General features: G+C 38.5%; 2 protein-coding genes across 13 annotated transcripts in view; one reads left to right on the top strand and one right to left on the bottom strand.

Moving 5' to 3' along the window:
* DNAJC24 (DnaJ heat shock protein family (Hsp40) member C24) overlaps positions 1-19,788 on the top strand; it is a 62,192-nt gene extending 42,404 nt beyond the window's left edge. For 3 of the 5 annotated variants that reach the window (XM_067532083.1, XM_067532084.1, XM_067532085.1), the window contains exons 4-5: positions 16,562-16,660; positions 17,638-19,788. In XM_067532083.1, coding sequence (XP_067388184.1) covers positions 16,562-16,660; positions 17,638-17,762 — 224 coding nt within the window. In that variant the 3' untranslated portion in view covers positions 17,763-19,788. The remainder of the gene's footprint in view (positions 1-16,561; positions 16,661-17,637) is intronic. The other 2 variants (XM_067532087.1, XM_067532086.1) reach the window with 2 other exon arrangements.
* Positions 19,789-20,684: 896 nt separating this feature from the next.
* IMMP1L (inner mitochondrial membrane peptidase subunit 1) overlaps positions 20,685-23,436 on the bottom strand; it is a 67,605-nt gene continuing 64,853 nt past the window's right edge. For all 8 annotated transcript variants that reach the window (XM_067532076.1, XM_067532074.1, XM_067532080.1 and 5 more), the window contains one exon: positions 20,685-20,869. In XM_067532076.1, coding sequence (XP_067388177.1) covers positions 20,801-20,869 — 69 coding nt within the window. In that variant the 3' untranslated portion in view covers positions 20,685-20,800. The remainder of the gene's footprint in view (positions 20,870-23,436) is intronic.

Genomic DNA, 23,436 nt, shown 5'->3' with positions numbered 1-23,436 from the left:
CTGTACAGAGCACTTAAAAAATAATGATTCTGGTCAATTTCATGGACACTTCTGCTAAGGCAAGAACAAAGGGGAAGAGTTAGGAGGAGGAAGTGATGAATCAGGGGTGGTGGAAAAGACTACGAAGGCTGAGGGGTAGGATTTGTGTGCAAGATTCTGACAGTAGGGAGAGGTCCATTGAAAGGAGATTATCTGCACTGTTGCTATTTTTCCCCTGCAGAGATTATGTGCATAGACACAAACAACCTTATGGTGTATTCATTTAATTCATAATTCTGTCAGCTCAGAAGTTCAGTGGCAAGCAGAAAGTTTGAGAAACAGACAATGTTCCTGGCGGTAATGGCTTTTTTTGACCCTTTGTGGTTAACAACTATGTTTTCTCATTTTAATGCTTGTTTCCTCTGAATCATAGAATCGTAGGTCTAGAAGGAACCTCGAGAGTTCATCTAATCCAGTCCCCTGCACTCATGACAGGACTAAATATTATCTACACCGTCCCTGACAGGTGTTTTTCTAACCTGCTTTTAAAAATCTCTGATGATAGAGACTCCACAACCTCCCCATGCAATTTATTCCAGTGCTTAACAACCTTGACAGTTAGGAAGTTTTCCTAATGTCCACCTAAAATGTCCTTGCTGCAATTTAAGCCCATTGCTTCTTGTCCTATCCTCAGAGATTAATGAGAACAATTTACCTCCATCCTCCTTGTAACAACCTTTTATGTACTTGAAAACTGTTATCATGTCCCCCCTCAGTCTTCTCTTCTCCAGACTAAACAAACCCAGTTTTTTCCATCTTCCCTCATAGGTCATGTTTTCTAGACCTTTAATCATTTTTGTTGCTCTTCTCTGGACTTTCTCCAATTTATCCACATCTTTCCTGAAATATGGTGCCAGAACTGGACACAATACTCCAGCTGACGCCTAATCAGCCTGGAGTAGAGCAGAAGAATTACTTCTTCTGTCTTGCATTCAACACACCTGCTAATACATCCCAGAATGATGTTTGTGCTCTTTTTTGTTTGCTTGTTTATGCATACAACAGTGTTACACTGTTGACTCAGATTTAGCTTGTGATCCACTGTGGCTGCCAGGTCCCTTTCTGCAGCACTTCTTCCTTTGCAGTCATTTCCTATTTTTTGTGTGTGCAACTGATTGTTCCTTCCCAGGTGGAGTACTTTGCATTTGTCCTTATTAATTTCATTCTATTTATTTCAGACCATTTCTCGTTTGTGCAGATCATTTGAATTCCACTTCTGTCCTCCAAAGCACTTGCAACCCCTCCCAGCTTGGTATCGTCCACAGATTTTATAAGTGTTTATAAGTGTTTATATCTATGCCATTATCTAAATCATTGATGAAGATATTGAACAGAACCAGACCTGATACCTGATATGCCCTCCCATCTTGACTGTGAACCACTGTAACTACTCTCTGGGGATGGTTTTCCAACCAGTTATGCTCCTAAGTATTCTAAGATGGATTTCATCAGGCCCTAGTGACTTGAAGGCATCTAACTTGTCTAAATAATTTTTACCTTTTTCTTTCCCTAATTTAGCCTCTGATCCTACCTCATTTTCACTGGCATTCACTATGCTAGACGTCCAATTACTACTAACCTTTTTGGTGAAAATGAAAACAAAAAAGTTTATTTAGCACTTCTGCCATTTCCACATTTTCTTATTGTTTTTCCCCCCTCATTGAGTAAAGGGCCTATCCTGTCCATGGTCTTCCTCTTTTTTTTGTAGAATGTTTTTGTAGAATGTTTTCTAGTTACCCTTTAAAGTCTAGCTAGTTGAATCTTGTTTTGTGCCTTGGTCTTCTAATTTTGTCCTTACATACTTGTGTTATATATTCATCTGTTGTAATTTGACCTAGTTTCCACTTTTTGTAGGACACTCTTTTGAGTTTCAGATAATTGAAGATCTCCTGGTTTAGGAAGGGCAGTCTCTTCCCATACTTCCTATCTTTTCTGCGCAGTGGGATAGTTTGCTCTTTTGCCCTTACTAGTGTCTCTGAAAAACTGCCAACTCTCTTGAACTGGTTTTCCCCTTAGACTTGTTTCCCATTGGATTTTACCTATCAACTCACTGAATTTGCTAAAGTCTGCCTTCTTGAAATCCATTGTCTTTATTGTGCTGTGTTCCCACCTACCATTCCTTAGAGTCATGAACTCTACATTTCATAAACACTTTCACTTAAGCTGCCTTCACTTTTAAATTCTCAACCTGATCCTTCCAATTTGTCAAAATCAAATCTAGAACAGCCTCTTCCCTAGTAGCTTTCTTCACCTTCTGCCTCCAATACATTCCAAGAATTTGTTGGATAATCTATGCCCTGTTATGTTATTTTGAAGGTATCACAGTGGTCTTCAAAAAGTTTTCTGTGCCCTGAAATACTAGTGAGCAATGGACAAATCTCAGAGAAGTTAGAAGTTTGGCTCAGGTACTTATCCAAATGATCTTTCTTTGAACTAGAAATCTTACAAGAACTGCCTTTTTAGTGTGTTTTGTGAAAATTTCACTAACTCCTTGTTTTGCCAGCCTGGAAATGAAATAAGAACACCATTTTTTCATAATATTGAAGCTTCTGCTTCTAATACTTCTCAAAAGCATGAAGGAAGGAAAAAGGCACACCATAGTTTACCTATTAAGAAAAGTAACTTCTTTCCAGATTTGGTCTATGATTTGTTCATTTCTGATCACAACTCCTGTTCCTAAAAGATGTACATTCAGTTAGTTTGATAGGCTAATCTGAATTCAGCTAAAGCTCCATTGAAAGTCCCATCCTTATATACAAGAAAAAATCCAGCTAAGGATAGTAGTAGTTACCAAATATTACCATTTGACTGGTGGTTTATGTGCAATGGGTTTCATTCCCAAGCACGTGTCTACATCACAACATATTTGGCATTCTTGTTACTGTCCTGTATCCCCCTCAGAAGTAGCTCTTCCAAGTTAGGGTTTATGTACATTAGGGGAGTTTACTTGCATTGCTGCCTTTGTTGTACCTATTCTATGTATGAAGGCTTTAAGTCTCTAGGGACTTCAGTGTGGTACTTCTTATGTGCATTAAATTTTGTTTAAATTTGTTTTTAAACAATGTGTAAAGGTGCAGGAAGTCCCTGCACATGCCTTGGTTGCCCAGTGTGGTGCTGCAGATGTGCTCCACCTTAATTTCCCTTGCTTTGGGCAACAATAAGTTCACTGTAACAGTCCAGGGGAAAGAAACCAACCCATACTGACAAAATAGTGTGTCCTTTTTCAGTAAGACTTCAGGAAAAGACTAACAACAATAAACAATTAATAAGGTTCTCACCTCAGAACCCTGGTTCAGCTCTGAATTTGAAGTCCACAAAACAAAGCCTTTGTTTAGGCTGGTCTCCTAGAGCCTGAGAGAAAACAACCACCACATACTGCAGCCTGCATGACTTCTAGTACCCTCCCTCTGTCTCACTTGGACAGCTTCCTCTTCCTGTTTCTATAACCCATCTCTAGGGAGAGGCAGGGTCTCCTTGATTAGGCACAGGAGTGTCTCTTAAAGGAGTAGTGCACTCCTTCAAACAATGCAAAGCACCAAAAAGATACTTCGTATCTCCTCCTTTATTTTAGTCCCATATGGAGGGAGAGAAGGCAACAATTGCTATTTTTTTAATAGAAAAGAAAATAATTATTTTTTCCCTTTTAACTTAAACAAGTTCATCTCAGCACTCCCTAGCCTCAAAGCTGTGTTTTTAGTATTGTTTTCATACTGTATTAAGATACCTGAAGACTCCAATCATCAACTCAGCACTATAGCAGAAGAAAAGCTTTATCAGCCTAATGACAACTTTTGTTGATCTCAGTGTCTATTGAAAATCTTTTTTGCCCTCCTACACTGATCTGGAGGCATCATACACCAATTGAAAGCTCATTGTCAGTTGGTGTCAGTTCATGTAGTTACTTACGAACACATAAAGGTAACGATTATGAGGTCATGGGGACTTCTGAATGAGAGAGCTGTCTGTTTACTTGACATAATTTGCCTGGGAACGGGTTTCTTTAGCAGAGCCATAGATAGCTAGCTATAAGTGAAGTTTTTTTATTGATTTCCTCATTCCCTGTCTGTCTTGTGGTAAAAACAGAATTTGATTTCTTCACAATTACTTTCATCCCAGAAAAAGTTAAATTGTCCTGAGAAGTTGCACAAGTACAGTAGCAAAAACAAATACTTTAACAGTCTGGACAATTAAATACTTTAACATGCAGATAGCACATGCTTTATTACACATCATATGATGGCCCTTCCAGTAGTAATATTACTTTGGACCAATAAAAATACCTTCATTCTGAGGATCTCTGAGCACTATTGGAACATTTTAATTAAACCTCAACACACCTGTGACACAAGTAAATGATCAATCATATAAAACAAATAATATAAAATGGTTACAGAAATTCTAAATTCTTTTGTTTACTGCATAATGTTTTGTAGCTCATGGTATGGTTTTCATTTCCACTAGCAGTTCCTACAATACCTTCCCAGCTGGACACTCATCCAGCATCCACCAAAGTCAATGGAAAGACTCCCATTTACTTAATTGGGCTAGGCCACTAGTGCCTAAGTTCTAATTTCTGATCACTGGGTGCATGGAGAGGTTGTATAAGGGATGTTCCAGATAACTTTCCTTTCCTTTCCTTTTTTTTTTTTTTTTTTTCTTAAAGAAAGTGGTATCTATTCTTAATTTGAAGTAATCAAAATGTGATAATAGGTTCCAATGCAGGATTGAGCTGCAAACTTGAAACGTTAGTTACCGATGTCTTGTCCTTTTATTCTAGTCTTACTAGCAACATTGGGTATTTCAGTAAATTCAAATCCCAGAGTGGGGAATAGTTCTAAATTCCTATTTGAAAATTCAATTAATTTTCTCTTCAAAATTCCATTCATTAGTACACACGGTATATAATGGTGGGATGGACACATCACTGACATTATCAAAGGTTCAGTAGTCACTCTGGAAAGAAAATATCTCATTCACAGGTTGCAGATTAAGCATAGATGTATTCATATGAAGAAAATGAATCTGAGGATTTTAAGAAAGATATTGCATTTATTTTTGATGAAAAAAATCTGTTAAGTTTTTAATTGTGTACTTTAACTAGATGTGCTAAACCACGCTTTGTAAATATCTTACTTACAAAATGTCTATTCTTTGGAGTGGTAAGATTTTCACATAAGTTTGTGCTTAGATGCAGAATCAATGACTTTGGTATAGCTCTGCAGTTTAGCAGATAAGCTCTTCCCTCCTTCCTCACCTCTTCTTCCCTCCCTCCAAAAAAAAATTAAAGATGTTTTTGCAAAGCTTTTGTAAAATGTGAAGAAAAATGATAAAAATCCCATGTTAACCAAGTTTCCCTTATCTGGAAGGACCGATGAAGTCCTCAACTGTTGGAAGAACTCTAGAGCATTGAATTTAGGACTTCCCTGATAATTGGAAAAAGTAGCTGGTTTTAAATTGTCCTTGTTTGTAATTTAGAAGTTCACTTCTGGTATCATCACTTTTAAAACTTCAAAACCATCCAGGTGGGACACTCACCCTCAGCATTGGGGAAATTCCTCTGTGTGAGGTGGAAATCCTACAGTGGCGGATGGAGATTTAGAAAAGGGAGTCTTACACTGGTCCAATTCTGAAGAAATGCAGAACGTTTAAAGAATAAGTAGTTTACCTTTCTTTTTTTGGGGGGGGGGCTTCCTGTTACGTGCTCATTTTAGTTAAGGGTTTTTGAGAACGAGCACTCTTCTCTCATCCCTACTTTCCCTCCCCATCCTACATTGAAATCATAATGCTGTGTTTGACATCAGAATGTGGATGCAGTGCTGATTAGGATGCCACAAGGGTAGCATTACAACTTCACCGCAGGATCAAGCAGGAGAAGCAAGAGTGAAGTGCCTATAAAAATGCTTTTAATAGCTAGTACAAGTAGCAAAGAGAGATCTGACTAGCATATGACAAGAAAATAGAGAGATTTTAACATGGTGTATTTTTAATTGTTCCTTAGTATGAAAATCCCTTTTTAAGAAAGCATAAGTAAAGCTCAAAAAAAGCCTTTTAAAACCAAAATAAAGCTTCAAGCACAGCCACAATGTGGCAGGCCCTGTGGGATTCTTTGAAACCCTGCAGTTTGCCTGGCAGGTGTACCACACTCTAAGTGACAGCACTGTATGTTGTATTTCTAGCTAAGGATCTTAAAATTCTGGAACTTCCTTGGCACTCGGTAATTTGGGAGATTGATAATGGGATACAGAGAGCATTTTACCACTAGGTCATTCGTTCAAATTCAGGCCAGATTCGTAGTAGCTGTAAATTAACTCGTTGGTGGCTGTTTAGCCTGTGTGAAATGAGTTAATCTCATTCTAGTCTCAAATCACTATTCACAGTGGTCGGTCTCTCTTAATAGTCTTAGGGTAGGTCAGACTGAATGGCCCATAGATTCTGAACTAATTTCTCAGCCATGATAACGATTCCTTCCTCCAGAACAGAATTATTACACATTAGATGGAAAGTGTGGTGAAGCTTGCTTTTCCATTGCCTGTACCGTATGTATTCTGTGAATAAACAGAAGGGAGACTTCTTTCTCCTAGGTTGGAAATCCACCACTACTTCTACGGCACTAAGGGGTCAGTTTTACAAGGTGCTGAGCACTCCAACCCTGACCTAGCAAATCACTAGGCACATGCTTAATTTTGAACACTTGCATAGTCTCCTGGAAGTCAAGGGATTTACACATATGCTTGAAATTAAGCACATACTTAAATGTTTTCCTGGATCAGGGTCAGAGTGCTCTATGCTTTGTAGGACTGAGCCCCACATTTACTCAAGTCATTTTTATAAGGCTTTGCAGTTAGTCTTTATATTCACAATTAAAATACGTATTGTTTTCAGTTTTTGTTAGCTTGGAACTTAAAAAGGGTAACTTTTAATAAATTAAATTGGCTGAGGATTGTTGGGTGGAATTTTCAAAGGGATCTATATCCCAGCCTGTAGTGCTTTATAAATTAGCATCCAGGTTGCAACTTGAAAGCTTGACTAAATATATACTTATAATATGGAAATATTTATTTGCTGCACATCTGAGGCAATGAAAGGAGACCAGCGTTGTTACCCATTATGTCGTACTACTGTATGAAACTACAGTAGTTTTGTTTAAAAATAAATATTTAAGAAGCAGTGTTTTATCAAAAACACAGGATGTTGCTTTTAGGAACTCTCATCTCCACTCACACCTTCCTTTCTTCATAACTTTTACTGAAATCAGTTTTATATATTTTGTAACACTTCCTAATATTTATTTTAAATTAAAAAGACCTTGTTTGCTTAGTAAAAACCATATTAGTACTTTAAAAAGAATAAACATATGGTTTAGTAGTAAAAACCACTCCTAGCAGTACCATTGTGACTTATTTTTATGTTTGTGTGATTATTGAGGCCCTCTAGGTATTTCACACTGTATTCAGTCCAACAATGTATAAATTGTACCTTTTTTTTTCTTTACAACTTAACTGTAGTACTAAAATCTCCAACGCATCCCAGGATACATGACTGAAAACAGAAGGCAAAGATTTGAGTATTGCATATTTTTAACTGTTCTTAGGAATAGTTAAAAAGATTGGATTTTCATTTATCACTTGTTTGAAAAACCAAAATATTTATTGTATCCCTAAGCAAAGCTTAAAAACCTTTCCTCCTTTAAATTTTGTGAATGACCCAGCAAGAGCTTTAGTAAAGCTTTACTGAACCAAGCTGCTAAAAGTTATTTGATGTTATTCTGCAGCCTGAAAGAATCTCAGTAGATTTTCCTTTTAATCTCCTTGAATTGCAGGCTCACAAACCTCTCTGATGAGCCTGACGGTGTTTTCTTAGATCCTACAGTCGAGACAATGGACCTGCAGAATCCTTTCACCTCTTGTTGTCAGAAAAATGCAATAGACACAAGGTCATGGGGCCTATACTTCTAAAGATTTAAAGATTGTTTTTCAAGTAACTATGGAAAACCAAATCATTTTACATTCCTGAACACAGATAGAAAATATCTCAAAATATGCAGATCTAAACAATTTGAGGAGTCAAATGTATATCCATATGTATTTAAACATATAAAACGTAGAGCTAAGCTGTGATATGAATATGAGTCTGAGTAACCTTTATAACCCCCCACTCCATAACAACCAGCTCATGTCAAAACAACCATGAGCCATGGAAGGTTGTAAAATGCAAGCTAAAGTACAGTTAAAATAATAAGAAAGGGCACACAGCTATTAATAATAACACAGACTCTGACTATTGCAAGATTTGTAATCTTGCAGACAAATTTGTAAAACGCAGATCAGCCTTCACGTTCTATAATTAAATAAATGTCCAAGTCCAAAAATCCATTTATGCTGTGTTAAAGCATTTTAGATTGGATAACATGTTGAACAGGGAAACTTAAAGTTAAATTAGCATTGTTCAGTTTGAAAAAGAAATGTTTGCTGCTTGAAGCAGACAAGCAAATAATTGTAGCATACAAAATAAAGTGATAGTGTGTGTATTGGGTTGTACGTTATGCTTGAAGGCTTTATGCAGAGAGACCATGTTAATTGAAAATTTAACTTTTTTGAAGATAATCTAACTGATTATCAAATCATTATTAAAGCTAATTACAGGTCAAGCTTCATATTAGGGATGACTTATAATGATCGAGTGAAGTGATTATTCACCTCTATTCGGCACTGATGAGGCCTCATTTGGAGTACTGTGTCCAGTTTTGGGCCCCCCACTACAGAAAGGATGTGGACAAATTGGAAAGAGTCCAGCGGAGGGCAACAAAAATGATTAGAAGGTTGGAGCACATGACTTATGAGGGAGGCTGAGGGAACTAGACTGAAGAATGAGGGGGGATTTGATAGCGGCCTTTAAATACCTAAAAGGGGGTTCCAGTGAGGATGGAACTAGGCTGTTCTCAGTGGTAGTAGATGACAGAACTAGGAACAATGGTCTCAAGTTGCAGTGGGGGAAGTCTACGGTGGAGATTTAAAAAAAAAAAACTTTTTCACTAGGAGAGTGGTGAAGCACTGGAATGGGTTACCTAGGGAGGTGGTGGAATCTCCATCCTTAGAGGTTTTAAGGTGTGGCTTGACAAAGCCTTGGCTGGGATTATTTAGGTGGGGTTGGTCCTGCTTTGAGCAGGGGGTTGGACTAGATGACCTCCTGAGCTCCCTTCCAACCCATATCTTCTATGATAATGGGTCAAATTATTCCCTGCTGTAACTCCATTGACTTCAGTGGAATTACACTGAGGATTAATTTGGCCTATTGAAGTTTTTTAATTACAATTGCAGCACTGGACAGGAAAAGCACAGCTGAAATTCTGAACATCAGGCTCCATCCTATAGGGTATTTGGAGTAGAGGGACTGCTGGTGGCCTGATTTCCTCAGCCTCCCTCCCATTTCCAAAGTCAACAAAGTTGTTGGAAGCATGGTGGGAATTGTGAGAGAGACACTACTCCTCCCATGTCACTGTTTCTCCCTTAGTTTGCCCCATCCATGCTTTTGTGTTGAAATCCCCTTCGTGGTGGCATGTGCCATGTCTGTCCCTCCTTGTGCATTCTACCTGTGAGATACTACCTCCATACACACACCCTTTTCTGTGAAAAATGTGTCCTGAAATAGACCACTCCTTTGTGAAATCTGTGAAGGGCAGCCTGTTTTTTTAGCCCATGTATATCTCCTCTTACAAAGGAAGCTGGCAAATGGTGGTTGGAGCTCCCACAGCCTATGGTACCGTTTTTCTCTGTCTGCTCACTACATTGCAGAGGGGAAGTTGAACCTACCCCACCCTCAGAAACTTTCTCTCCTTTCCTTACAAGTTGGGGGAGAAAAAAGGAAGGATGGACTCTTCCAATTCTCTTTGTCTCTCCCCATCTCTGAAGAGAAGAGGCCTCATCGTGAAATCTTCTTGTCCCATGAAAGAGGAGAAGTAGAAGGGTGGGTGGTCTTTTCTCCCAAGTCATTACAGCAGAGAGAGAAGAGAGGAGACTGAAGGAAACCTGGAGAAGGAAAGGCCTCCTACACTAGACTTTTTTCTTTCTGGTGCTGTCAGAGATATTAATGGTTTCCATTATAATAAATGCTTTATGACTACAAGTCTGTAAATTGGCTTGAGCAGAACCCAAGTAACATTAAAATATATTTCATGTGAATTAAGACAATACTGAACTTTCATTTTATTTTGGACATTTTATTTTAGACACATTTTGAGTAAGTGGAAGAAAATGCACAAAGCAATGCTCCGTGACAGTGTGTGATATTAATCCTAGCTAAAAGCACTACTCTAGCTTTTATTTGGCTAATTCAGAGCCAAGGCAACGTAACTGAACATGAGCTCCCAATGTGATGCTATGGCCAAAAGAACTAATATGATCCTGGGATGCATAAATGGGAATCTCGATATCTCAAAGGAGTAGAGAGATTTTTTTTGCCTCTGTATTTGGCAATGGCATGACTGCTGCTGGAATACTGTGTCCAGTTCTGGTGCCCACAGTTCAATAAGAATGTTCATAAATTGGAGAGGGTTCAGTGAAGAGCCACTAGAATGATTAAAAGATTAGAAAATTTGTCTTATATTGATAGACTCAAAAAGCTGAATCTATTTAGTTTAACAAAGAGAAGGTTAAGGAGTGACTTCATTCCCCATGTAGACACTTATAGATTGTAATCAACATTTAATAATAGGTGCTTCAATCTAGGAGAGAAAGGTATAACGTGATTCAATGACTTGAAGTTGAAGCTAGGCCATTCAGAATGGAAATAAGATATACATTTTTGAGAGAGGGTAATTACCCATTAGAATAATTTACTAAGGGGTCATCGTGGATTCTCCATGACTGACAATTTTTAAATTAAGATTGGATGGATACTCAGCACACTCTTGAATTATTTTGCGAAGTTTTGTGGCCTGTTTTATACAGGAGGTCAGACTAGATGGCCTTGGAATCTATGACTCTCTGAATAAGAAAGATTGGTTGAAAGCTGTATCTTCCAGTTTTCTTTTCCCCTCATACTTCTATTGTCTCTCTCTTTTAATAGTAGAAAAGTGTTAGAAGTGAGTGGGTTAATTTTATTTTAATCTGTACCTCTTTAATGTAGTGTATGTATTTGGGATAGGTTAGATTAGGTCAAGGTGGTTTTATTGATCCTGTCATTATCTCTGACTTCTTTGATTTGTTTTATTTGTCTACAGTTAATCTAATTTAGATGACAGTGTAGATTTCAGGTAAAATTTAGAATCACAATTCAGTTGCAAATGAAAGCCTAGAACACAGGCTAATTTTATATTGACTAACTGGCTGTTAATTAATTAATTACATTTTTAAAAAAAGAATAATTCTTAATGTCCAGTATTTCCCTTTTTCACTAATATATAAAGGCAGTTAAAACAAGTGTTTGCTTTCACTACTGATAAGTTAATATTCTTTGCTAATTACCGTGTTATGTATGTAAGACTGACACCAAGATGATAGATCCATGGTAAGAAACCCCCCCAGATATCATAGCTTTTGTTCTAAGACATTCGTTTGGATGATCAAATATTAACCACAGAGAAAGTTCTGACTGCTGCTTGCTAGAGTCATGCGTAAATAGTTGTTTCATATGTTCCCTTGCTACAACAATATAATGTACCACCAAGGTGGATTGATTAACCTCACCATTTTAAATCATGATTTAAATCAGCAAGCAGGAAACCCTTATTTAAATCATCCATTTAAATCTTTTTACATTTGTACTTTCTAGTTATTTTCCTAAAGAAAAGTTCATTCTCAGTAGTCTCACATATAATCACTAAAACAAACCCTTTACATTAAATTTGGTATTTCTTTTTGCTAACCAGGAGGATATGCTATATCTATACACACACATTTAAGCAATTATTAGATTAACACACATTTATTCTGAATCTTTTTTTTTACAATTTTATATTAAGTTAGAAAATAGTGAATGACACTTTTCTTATTTACTAGGTAAATAATATTTATCCATATTTGTGTCAAGCTACATTTGGATGGAAATTGAAATTCAATTAAAGATGCATAAAAGCAGCATTTTAAATATTGTTTTTATTAGTTAAATAATACAATCTTTAATGTGCTGGATACATAAAGAAAAAAGGTGAGTTTCTCAAAACAGTCTGCATTTAAAAATGATTTTATAAACTAAATATTATCTGCAATAAGTATATTGAACTGATTTTTTTTCTGGTCACCATGCCCTTCAAGATTCTAGAACTAACAGATCTCATCCTCTTGCACTTCATTTTTATTCATAGATTGGCAGAGGAAAACAAGCTTTCTTTCTTTTTCAACTCCCACTCGATTTCTCAGCTTTGAATGAACTAGTCATTGAACTGAACTAGTCAAATGAACTGAAATGAAGAAACTGTTTTTTCTGTAACTGCAGAAGAGGCTACTGCTGTCAAAAGTTGGTTTAGCACTTCAACAAACTCTGGTTCCAGGTGCTTAGTCTGTGACTTCATTTCAGTGGTTTGACTTTCTTTAAAACTTAGGCAACAAACATAACGTGCAGCTTGAATATTATTTTGTAACTAAATTTAAATATTTTAATAGATAAGTTTAGGCCTTAATACTTAGTCATAATTTCAAATTTAATTTTAAATAGGTTTATTTTTAAAAAGAAAAGCTATTTAATTTAAATTTTAAAAAATCTGATTTAAATTAAAAAAATTTAATTGATTTTTATCTACTCTACATATCACTGTGCTGTCAAATTAGGAATCCTAATTATGAATGGCTTGCTTTATACAGTTAATATTTGAAGTTGACTTATGCAATATTTCTATTTGTTCTAAAATTTTTAGAAAATTGCTGCCATATCACAAGTATTAATACCACTATGTAGAAAATTGACACTAGACTAGAGTTAGTTTATTAGACCTAATCTACAGGGAAAGGTGAAAATGACTTTGTTATATAATCACCTCATCTAGCTGCATACTGGGAAAAAAGTGTTTAAATTACTAATATGTTATTTAAAAATATTAAATATTATATAGCTCTAAAGAATCAGGAAGCTGCCAATTTCTTGATAATATTTGTGATAAAGGATGAGGTGTTCCAGATATGAATGCATAAAGGCTAGAGACTTACAGTTGTTCTGAGGTAATTCTACTTGTTAAATGATTCGTTTTCCACTGGAAATGAATACTATAATGTCCAGTGGAGCGAGTAAGGGATTTGGCCTGTCAAGCGCATTTTGGCTCTTGCTATTAGCACTGCAGCAAAAGTTACTAATAAATATTACATCAAGGGCCACATCCTATCCTCTCCTTCACAGTGACAGAGGGCTTTGATCAAATAGAACTAGTGTGGATCCCATCCATGAGATCTTTATGGATCCACTTCATGTTATCCAAACTCCACTGAGGGAAGAGCTCTGTGTTCTACTGCATGGGGTTTTGAGGGTCGGTTGCAGAGATCTCCTCCCCAATTAGTTCCCCGTGGAGGCAGAGTACACCAGCTGCAACCACAGCCCTGAGGCACAGCTCTAGTTCTCCTTGAAGATACCAAGCACACAGCCTGGCCATTCTGTCAGTCTGCTAGGATCAAGGGAAAAATGTACTGAGCAGTTGTTTCAAATTGAATTGATCTTTATTAATATAAGAATATGGGGGTGTACATCTGTCTGTCTATCTGTGTGCACAGTTAATCTGGCCACTGCTGCGCAGTCTTACATTTAGCTTTCATCAGAGGCAGCCTTCTAAGAAATTCTTGATTCCCATGTATCATGGTTCAGGGCCAGCTGCACCTTTGATGCCAGTGCTTAATTTGTAATGAAAGAGATGCCAGGGCTCAAGCAATTTTTTTACTTTCATAACTGACGTAACATAACAAATGTGCTGGGGCTAGGAACTGCCAAACCTAGAGGTGCTGGGGCTCAGCCCTGGCACAAATTAAGCACTGTTTAACCCTTCTCTATCCATGTGCACCCTTTCAGGTGACAGACCCAGTGTTTATACCTCTCAGGGTGGAATCTGGCAATTCTCGCATTGTTAGACTGGGTTCCCAGACTAGAGCACCTTCTGTTCCAGCTCCGAGTACTTTGCAGGCACAAGTGGAGGAGGGTTGGGTCCTCTTAGTCTTCCCTTTGGGAGCTGTGACCAGTGGTTCAATAGAGTGACCCAAGACAGCTGTTTCAAAACTGTGTTGTTTAATCTTAATAGTAAGAACACGGCATGACTAGAGAATAGAGTTTTAACACAGCAGTCTACAAGCATATCAATTTTACCTAAGCTCTAGTTTATCCCAGACACCTCCACCTCAGAGGACTGGGGTTCAGTCTGCTTCATGGTAGTCTTTGCCTCTCTCCCCTTTTCTTCAGGGGCAGAGTTTTTAACCACCCCATAGTTCTTTTTCAGTTTTCTACCTGGTTTTGCTCTTCCTATGGATACAGTTGGACTGAGCAGGGGTTAAGGTAAAACTTCAAAAACTTTAAAACTTCCCTTAAGTATCTGTAAATGGGGCTGTTGGATGGTGTGCTCAGCTCCTGCTGGAAATAACTCTTCATAATCTATACCAAACAATACTAACAATCAGACACGACTTATAAATATTTATAAAATATTACAGGTGTTTGTATATACTTCACACCAAGTATATACGGTGGCTGGTATATAGGGCAGAGGGATTGTTTCACAGGATCAGCTGCATTGCCACCTTTGTCCTATAACAATGACTTTCCACAGTTCTTTACCTCATAGCAAGTGCTGCAGCCTTCCACTAAGCCTGTCTTGCCTCTCAGGTCACTCTAGGAACATTTTCTTGCTCTCTTCTTCCTTCCAGAGGTAGCGGGCCTGATAACTGAAGCACCAGTGGAAGAAACAATGCTCGTTCAGTAATAATACCTTAGTCCTGAATAGTGCCTAACTATGGCTATGTCTACACTAGCATTGTTGGTGAAAAAACACACCCCTGACCAACATAAGTATTACCAACAGAAGTGCCGGTGTGGATAGTGCTGTGTTGGCAGGAGACTTTCTTCTGCCGACATATCTATCGCTGCTTGTTGGGGATGAGTTTAATTATGCCAAAAGGAGAGTGGCACAGCTGCAGCTGTACATTTGTGCTTCTGTAAGATTTCTAGTGTAGATGTAGACTTAGTCTACAGTCATTTTCCTGCTCCTTGTCATCTCTACTGCCAGTGGCTTAGCCTTTATATTCCTGCCAAGCAGGTCCTGCTCTTCATACCTTTTCCACCCTCTCACTACCCTCCCACTCCACTCTGCATCTAATGCACAGCCACCACGGGTACTTGTGCTCCACACAGGTACTTGATCTACTTTATCTCTCCCTCTCCCAGCAAAAGGTTTTTCTACACCATGGTATTTTGCTGTACCTCAATGAGGTCTTTTCCATGGGCAGTTTGCCCTTAGTCCCAGGGTTCACCCTTCAGTAGCCCCTTTCATTGACTTCTTTAAAGTTGTTACTTTCCTAAGTTTCTCTCATCCAAATGGAAGGGCAAAAAGTCCTGAGGAAAAAGCTAAGCCAAGTCCTCCTCCATTTCAGAGGATGGTGAAATACTCAGCTTCCACTGAGGAGCATAATATAAATGCACTGAGTTATACAGTTCTCCTCAAAAGAGAAGCCTACCTATATGACCATAGTGAGACGAGTGGACATATTGCCCAAACTGGCTGCCCTAGTTATGTAAAGACCCTGAAACTCAAAAGAGCCCCAACTTTATTCATGGAATATGAATCTGGAATCCACCATTTCAGAGGGATTATGTTTTTTTATCTGCAGCTCTGTGACAGGCCATGTCCTATGCTGTAATCTCTAAAGGCCTTGGGCAAACTGCATATATCAAATCTAAGTATGCTGGGAAAGTATAAAAACTAGTCAAGGTTCTTCCAATATGGCGTGTCAAATTACATTACATGCTGTGCTTCTTCATTGCTAAATGTAGATCTGAGAGCATCAGAACATCTAGATCTCATTTGGTACAGTCCAGGAGTATCATTCTAAAACTGTTTGACATGATCACGTAGATCATAAAAGAATACCTGGACCTCAGCAAATTTTGGCTCTCTCTCTAGACAAGAAGGTTATTATTTTGGTTTCTCCATTTAGAAGCCCAAGAGGGAGTGGGGTCTAGCATTTCAGCCCCATAAAAGTAGCTATAGTTAAGCTGTTCTGTGCGTTTATACCATGCTTGTCACAATGGTATCTAAACTTCACAATGAAAGCTTGCCCACTTAAACCTCCCTCCCATACTTTGGGGTAAGTGAATGATCTATTTAAATCAGTATCCTGCCCTTCAAAGTTTTCTTAAGCGCTGGAAGCATCTTTGGGGGTATTGTGAGGCACTCCCAGCCTTCTAGTAGAGACATGGGCATCAAAACCATTTTAGAGAAATGCCTGTTTGACTACATTCATGGGTGGAACTTGCGGTGACTTGACTGATGAATTATGTATACGTGGGACTACCAACTTATAAGTAAGAAACAAATAGTTCTATCTTTTCAATTTATCAGAACTGAACATCTATCACTACTTTCTTTTAGAAGATGATCTAATGCAAACATGGCCAGTGGATGCTCAGATTTGTCTTGAAGACATGTCCTGGAATAAGGGTATGAATGTTACACTTTTTTATAAAGTCAGCAGGGATGCTTCCTCAGACTTTGAGCCTCTCTCAGCTTTTTAACGTGCCTTTACTGAGATGACTGGAAATATTTGCTAAGTTTTCTGTATGTCTTACACAGGAGCTTGCAGGGCTGCATTCTGTACTTGGGCTCTCTTCTCCTAACATTATATGTGACTCTTAATTGTTCAGACTCTGTTTTTTGCTGTTTTCATTGGTAGAGAAGAGGAACCTTCCTTCTTCAGAGGAGCAAGTGCGTTTCAATACTTCTCATACATAAGATTTCCATTTTGTCTAATTTTGGGTTTTTTATCATTAGACTCTTTTTTTTTTTTTTTTAAATCCTGGGAAGGAAAATGTGTAACTTGCTCTCCTCCTTTCCTCTGTTTTATGCTTCCTCACTCTCCTCCCAGCCTAACTTCCAAACTGTTTTTGAATCTTCATAACCCGCATCACAGAGGCCAATTATCAATCATGGAAAACTGTATTTACGTCCTATTTGTTTTCACATAAGTGATTTTCTGATTTCCCTAAGATTCTTGGCATTTTGTCAGAATCCAGTCCTCCTTGCTCACAAGTCTCCACTAGTACTCTGCAGATTCCTAGCACTAGTTCATTGGTGAAGGTACACTTTATTTGATTAATATTCAGTTTGTTTTTTGTTAATGAAAAGATTCCTCTCCTGCTAGGCACTGGTGGCTCCTCATAGTCAATGAAACACTAGACTTTTATGTTTCAGATATAGCTATCTGAGCACTAAATCTATTGCAGGAACTGCTGTATTCAGCCTCTGCCTTTCTTAAGGGTGATAAAAGGTCTTTCAGAAACTCTGCAGACTTATAACTTCCATCATCAGTTCAACTATAAGATTGCAAATCTCAATCTTAAAAAGAAGTTATGCAATGATTGCTTCAATTTCTTCTTTGTGCCCAGTACTAAGTTATTAAATTGGTTTTTTTTCAACAGATGAACGATGTTATACGTGCCCATGCCGATGTGGTGGGAAGTATACTGTCTCCAGAAATGAAGCTGAAGAGGTTTCCCTGGTTTGCTGTGACACATGTTCATTAATTATAGAGATCCTTCGATGAAATAATTGTCCCGCTTGTGTCCCAATTGTCCCACTTGTGCATGTTGTTTTCATCCAGCTGAATATTCGGAGGACAGAATCTGTTAGTAAATGTATCAGGGAAAAGGTGTGTACTGCAAATGCTTGCACACTGGCAGGTCTGAAAAGGAGGGCTTAATTCTATTTTCAAGTTTTAACCACAAGACCTTAAAGTTATGAACAAAAGAGCTATAAATGATCCAGTGAATCAAATTAGTCACATTTCTGTACTTAATAGAATTTTAACTGTCCTGTAAAAATGGTGCTTGTTCTGCTTGTTTTCATTGATTTGAAAACTGTCCCTTTCCTGCCCTAAAAATGAGTGCTTTCATCATTTTTAATTAATTTATTTCCATTCCATTTGTGGAAGTAGTACCTCTCTTTCTGGTTTAGATGCCATTTCTTTCTCCCTAAGAATATATCAGTTGTAGCTAGGTCCCACATTACAAGCAAAGATGATAAAAGTTACTTTATAAACACTTATACATGAGAAGTATTCTTCTGAAAACAAAACTGTTACACTGTGATTTGAAGAGAATGGAGATAAGCATAATGCGTTAAAGTGAGGAAGGGTAAAATTCCTAGGAAGCAGCTGATGTACAAAACAATGATCCTGTGCCTTTTAAAAATGGTCAAGGCTTTTTAAGCAGTCATATTATGCATATGCAACTGACTTGAGGGACTTTTAATTTAACTACATTTGTAATGTTTTATGAATGGAAATTTAGGGCTAGGTCCACAATAGGATTTAGGCACCAAGTCCAAAATTTAGATCCTCAAAGCCCCTGCTCAGCTGCCACCTAACCCTGTATGTGGCTAAAATCTCTAGGTGCCTATGTTGCTGATGGTAAAGTCCCCAAGATGCCTACATTTCTGTTAGTGGACAAGCACAAAACCACCTAAGTCCTGACACTACTGAGCTGCTCAGCGCCAAAACTGTGATGAGGTTCTCTCAGTAGACATTTCTTCACCTGTATCGCCTACCAGGGTTTGATGTGGTAGGTGTTCTCAAAGGCTGCCTAAAAGTATGCCTACTGGATCAGACCCCACATAAAAGAGGGTGGGGTGGCAGCCTCCTAACATCCAGTAGCTCAATGGTTGAATACTCACCTGGATGACCTGGTTCAGGTACCTACTGTGCCTGATTTGGAGCAAGCACTTGTGAGGTCTTCCACATCATAGATGAGTACCCCAATCACCAGGTTATAGGGTCTTGTGAGGTGGGTCTCTTCTCTTGATGCTGTTCCACATAAATAATCATTGGCACAGGGACTGGAACCTGGGTCTCCCAGATGAATGTCCTAATGACTAAGCTATAGAGTCACTCCCTCTTTCTCTCTCTGGCCCAGTTAATAATGGCCACCATCACAACCTAATTTTTTGTGAGAAATGCCTAATCTAGCTGAAGTATCTAACTCGAGGGAGGTTTATGCCTGTGAATCCCTATTGGAGATGGGTGCCTAGCTGTCCCTGAGGGGCAGGGCAGCTCATATATGTTCTGTGGAATGTTACTGAAAAATGACTAGCATGACAAAAAAAAGTTAACATGTTTATAGACTTTGCAGCAGCTTTTGACTCAGTGCATCAATCAGCCCTGTGAATACTGGCACATTAGTATGGGGTGACTGAGGACTTACAGTATCTAGTAGAGGAACTGTACCATGGTATATTATGCTGTGTGAGGATCAATGACTGTATTACAGACTGGTTTTCAATAGAATCGGGAGTATGACAGTGATGTGTTTTATCACCTACATTATTATTTAATGTTCTAATAGAATATCTAATGATAAAGCTGATTGAGGACAATGTAGGAGTTGTGAAATTTAAAGATTCATTTTTTGAGGATCTCAAGTGCATGGATGATTTTGCCTTACTTGGAGAGACTGCTGACTAACTACAGCTAATGCTGGAAGAACTGCAGAATCTGTGGGACTTAAGATTAATGGTTATAAAACCAAAGCCATGTATGCCTCCTGTAAAATGGAAATGAATGATCTTCCAATGCTGCATGTAGATGGCAATGACATTGAATGGATGAATGGTTTTATCCAGCTGGGTATTCAATTGACAGCAGGAGGTGCTGTATCCAAACAAGTCATATGTCAGATTGGTCTTGCATTAATGGCATTTCACCGTCTTTAGAGCCCTCTGTTTGGGCAGCAGGAAGTCTGTGTGACAACTATGCAGTAGGGATGACAACTCTGTATGGAGGAAAAGATGGCCATTAAAAACAGCTGAGCAGAGGATACTAAACAATTTTTAATGTCAAGTTACAGCATATTCTTAAAATCCATTAGTTTGATTTTTGTCACAAACTAGATGATCCTGGCAAGCTGCAGCACTTGAGAACAAGATGACTGCAATGGTGGGGTCATATCCATTGTGAAGAAGGAGGTACTCTTTTACAGAAGAGTTGAGAATTTAAGAAGCCTAAATCTTCCCATCCTGACTCTTGCTGAAGGAAGAAGACTTGCAAGGGACTGTTCAAGATGGAAGTCCAATTTTTACATGCCACCATGGCTACATCATAGCCACGCGAGTCTGCTGCTGCTGCCCCACCACTCTCCTTGGTATTTTGTACTGCTTAGCTTTTGTACTGCCCCAGACTCAGTTTGTTAATCCCATTCTTAGGCACTTAACTCTCCCCATGCATTGCACAAGGAGACTGCGTGACTAAAATTAGGCATTGGGACACTGAGCCGAAATCCCGTGTGTGGGTCTAGCCATTAGAGTATGACACTTTCATGTGTGTAAAGGGACTCACCATGAATGGTCAAAAAAAGCTGAATATGGTACTTTGTAATTACAACAGCATTTAATTTCCATAACTGACTTCATTATGCTTTGTTCTATCTATATGTTAATAAAATAGGACTTACGGTCAAAAAGTTTGATATCTTGATCACATAATGTTTAATTTATTGTAAATAAAAATACATTGTTTCATTGAATCAATATGAAAGCTCTTAAAGCATTGTAAGACAGTTAAGTAAACTGGCAGAATTCACTTATTAGTTCTTAATCATCCAAAAATCTGTAACCATTGGGGCTAGCACGCAGAAATCCAAAATCATTCAGAGGCCATATCTGTAAAATGAAATATGAGAAAAATTAGTTTAGTTGATTACAGCTCTAATTTAATACAGTACACAACCCATTTATCCAAATGGCCTGGGGCACATCAGAAAGTTTCAGGTAGCTGATCGTTCAGATAAACAGTGCTATTTTGTGCTGCAGTTTCACTGATACAGAAATGTGAGGAATGAAAGGAGTAATGCTGATGTTTGCTTAATACTTTGTACTCCATAAAAGAGTAAAATAACCCAACTTGGAGTTTATTAAATCACCAAAATGTATTAATACCAAAAGAGAATTCTGAACGCTCTTTTTAAAAAACTAACTAATCACAGTCTGACACAGACTGTCAGCTGCTGAAATCGGATTAGGTCTCAGTAACTGCAGGTATCTGCTCAGAACCACTATATAAATACAAAGCCATCGATTAGCGATAAAAGGCTAATTTGGACATTACTAGCGGGTGATTAACTAACACAGGGCTACATGGGGAAGGCATGTGGATTCAGATAACTAGGATTTTTGGAAAAGGGAATGTGGATAAGTGGAATTAAATTGTATTTCCATACTTCCAGTCTTGTTATATATACTTTACGCTTATTACATCACCTTTTAATTCTTTCGTTGAGATGGGCATACCACAACAGAAAGATTTCCATCTTACTTATCAATCTTCTTTTAATACCCTCTATATCTGACAGTCTGTATTATAGGGTTTTCCCCATCTTCCTGTTGGCTGGAGGCAGAACAAAGATTGACAGCCTACCTGGGGCAGGACTGCCCCTTTGTGGGGAATCCAGAATGATTGCTTCCAAAGCTGAAAAATATTAACTGAATATATTACTAGACGTCACCTAATTTGGATGTGTGACCATTATAACAGAGCCTTAGGAAACAGACAAAGTCCTTTAGGCAAAGATCCATTTTTGCTTCCAGTTTGGGACAGAGGAGAGAAACAACTTCAATTCTCAGAAAAATGAATCCACTTTGGCTGGGCCAGACAGTCAGACATGGAGAGTATAAGAAAGAAAATTCACAGGTAAAAAGGAAGTTTTCCTTTCTCACTGCATCCGACCCCCATTCCTGTGTCTGACAGTCTGTACTGTGGGACGTGCAAAGCATATTCACCTATAGGGTGGGAGGAAATTCAAACTATTTACACAGGAACTGACCTTGGGTTACCGTTGGGGCAGCACATTCTGCAGTACCCTTCTCCTGAATGCTGCATTTAAGGAAGAGGAGACACCAACCCTGTAATACTTCATGAACAGGTGCACTGATGTCCGCATAGCTTGCTTACAGATTTCACATTAAGCACCAGATCTTTCTGCCCAACAAGTTGCTGAACTCTGCAGGGTAAACTGTAAGGTTATCTGGTGGATTTGCTCCAGTTCTTCTATAGGCTTCAGTAAATAAGAGCTTTGCTCCATCTTGCAGTAGAAGATTTAGAGGCTTTCTTCCTTTTAGCTGAAGAGTGATAAGTGCTGTGGCCTCCAATAAGTTTCTATGCTCTTGATTTAGAGTACTCTCCTTATATCCATTTCATGCCCTTCAGTCTTGTTGGGAAGCCTAGGATTGGGGCAGAAAGAAGGCAAAGCTGCTTCTTGCAACCTGTGGAAAAGTGTTTGTTTTTGGAATAAATTATGAGTCCATCCAAAGAATCATTTTGTCCTTATGGAAAACGCACAGACAGTGCTCTGAGTTCTGATACCCCCTTTTAGCTGAGTTGACTGCTACTAAAGCCATGTCTATACATACAGCACTGCAGCACATCTGGTGAAGATATTCTATGCTGATGGGAGAGAGCTCTCCAGTTGACATAAAAAAAAACCCACCTCTGTGAGTGGCAGATGCTATGTCGGTGGGAGAAGCTCTTTGTCTGGTTCTTGTCTCACTGTTCTTCAGTTTTCTCTCGAGATGAAGAGGTCTGTGACTTAACCCCTAACGTTTTTGGCACCACCTGAAACACTGAAGGATTTAGACTATTCTCTCCCATCTCCTCTTTCAGGTCCTTCCTGAGCCAGCATGCTGTTGCATTCTCCCTCCCCTTTATGTGGATGGCTTTCAAAGAGATGATGATGCTCTGATTAAATCAGCATACTAATTGCTTCTTTGGAGAGGGATGAAGATTTTCTTTGTTGGTTGACATAGGTCATTTTGATTGTGTCTGTATGATGCTGTGTATGTTACTATATGTTAATGGCCTGTAGTCTAGCCACTTCATACTCCTCCAAAATGGACCACATCCCTTGAGATACTCTGGGTGGCATCATTGGTAATCACGAATCTTACTGATTCTGAAATCAGATACTGTTGGAATCTCAAAGGGAGGAAGTGACTGACCTTAGAACAGTGATTATCAGATCCTGACTGGTTGCAATTTCTTTCTGATATGGTAAGAGGAATCCTAGACATCTCCTTAGTATCCAGGATCATTCCTAAATTCAGAAGTCCTCGAGGTACTTGGAAGTGCCTCTTCTCTATGTTCATAGAAACCCATGATCCTGTAAGTAGGTTATAGTCTCCCCTAGATCCTGAAGGACAATCTGATAGGTCAAGGATCTGATGAGATTGTCTGT

This window comes from Emydura macquarii, unplaced genomic scaffold, assembly GCF_026122565.2.
Source record: "Emydura macquarii macquarii isolate MOO-44397 ecotype Brisbane River unplaced genomic scaffold, CSIRO-AGI_Emac_v2 contig_3240, whole genome shotgun sequence".
In the NCBI taxonomy this organism is placed as follows: domain Eukaryota; kingdom Metazoa; phylum Chordata; order Testudines; family Chelidae; genus Emydura; species Emydura macquarii.
The sequence above is the reverse complement of the archived record's forward strand: the minus strand, read 5'-3'. Positions and strand labels throughout refer to the sequence as shown.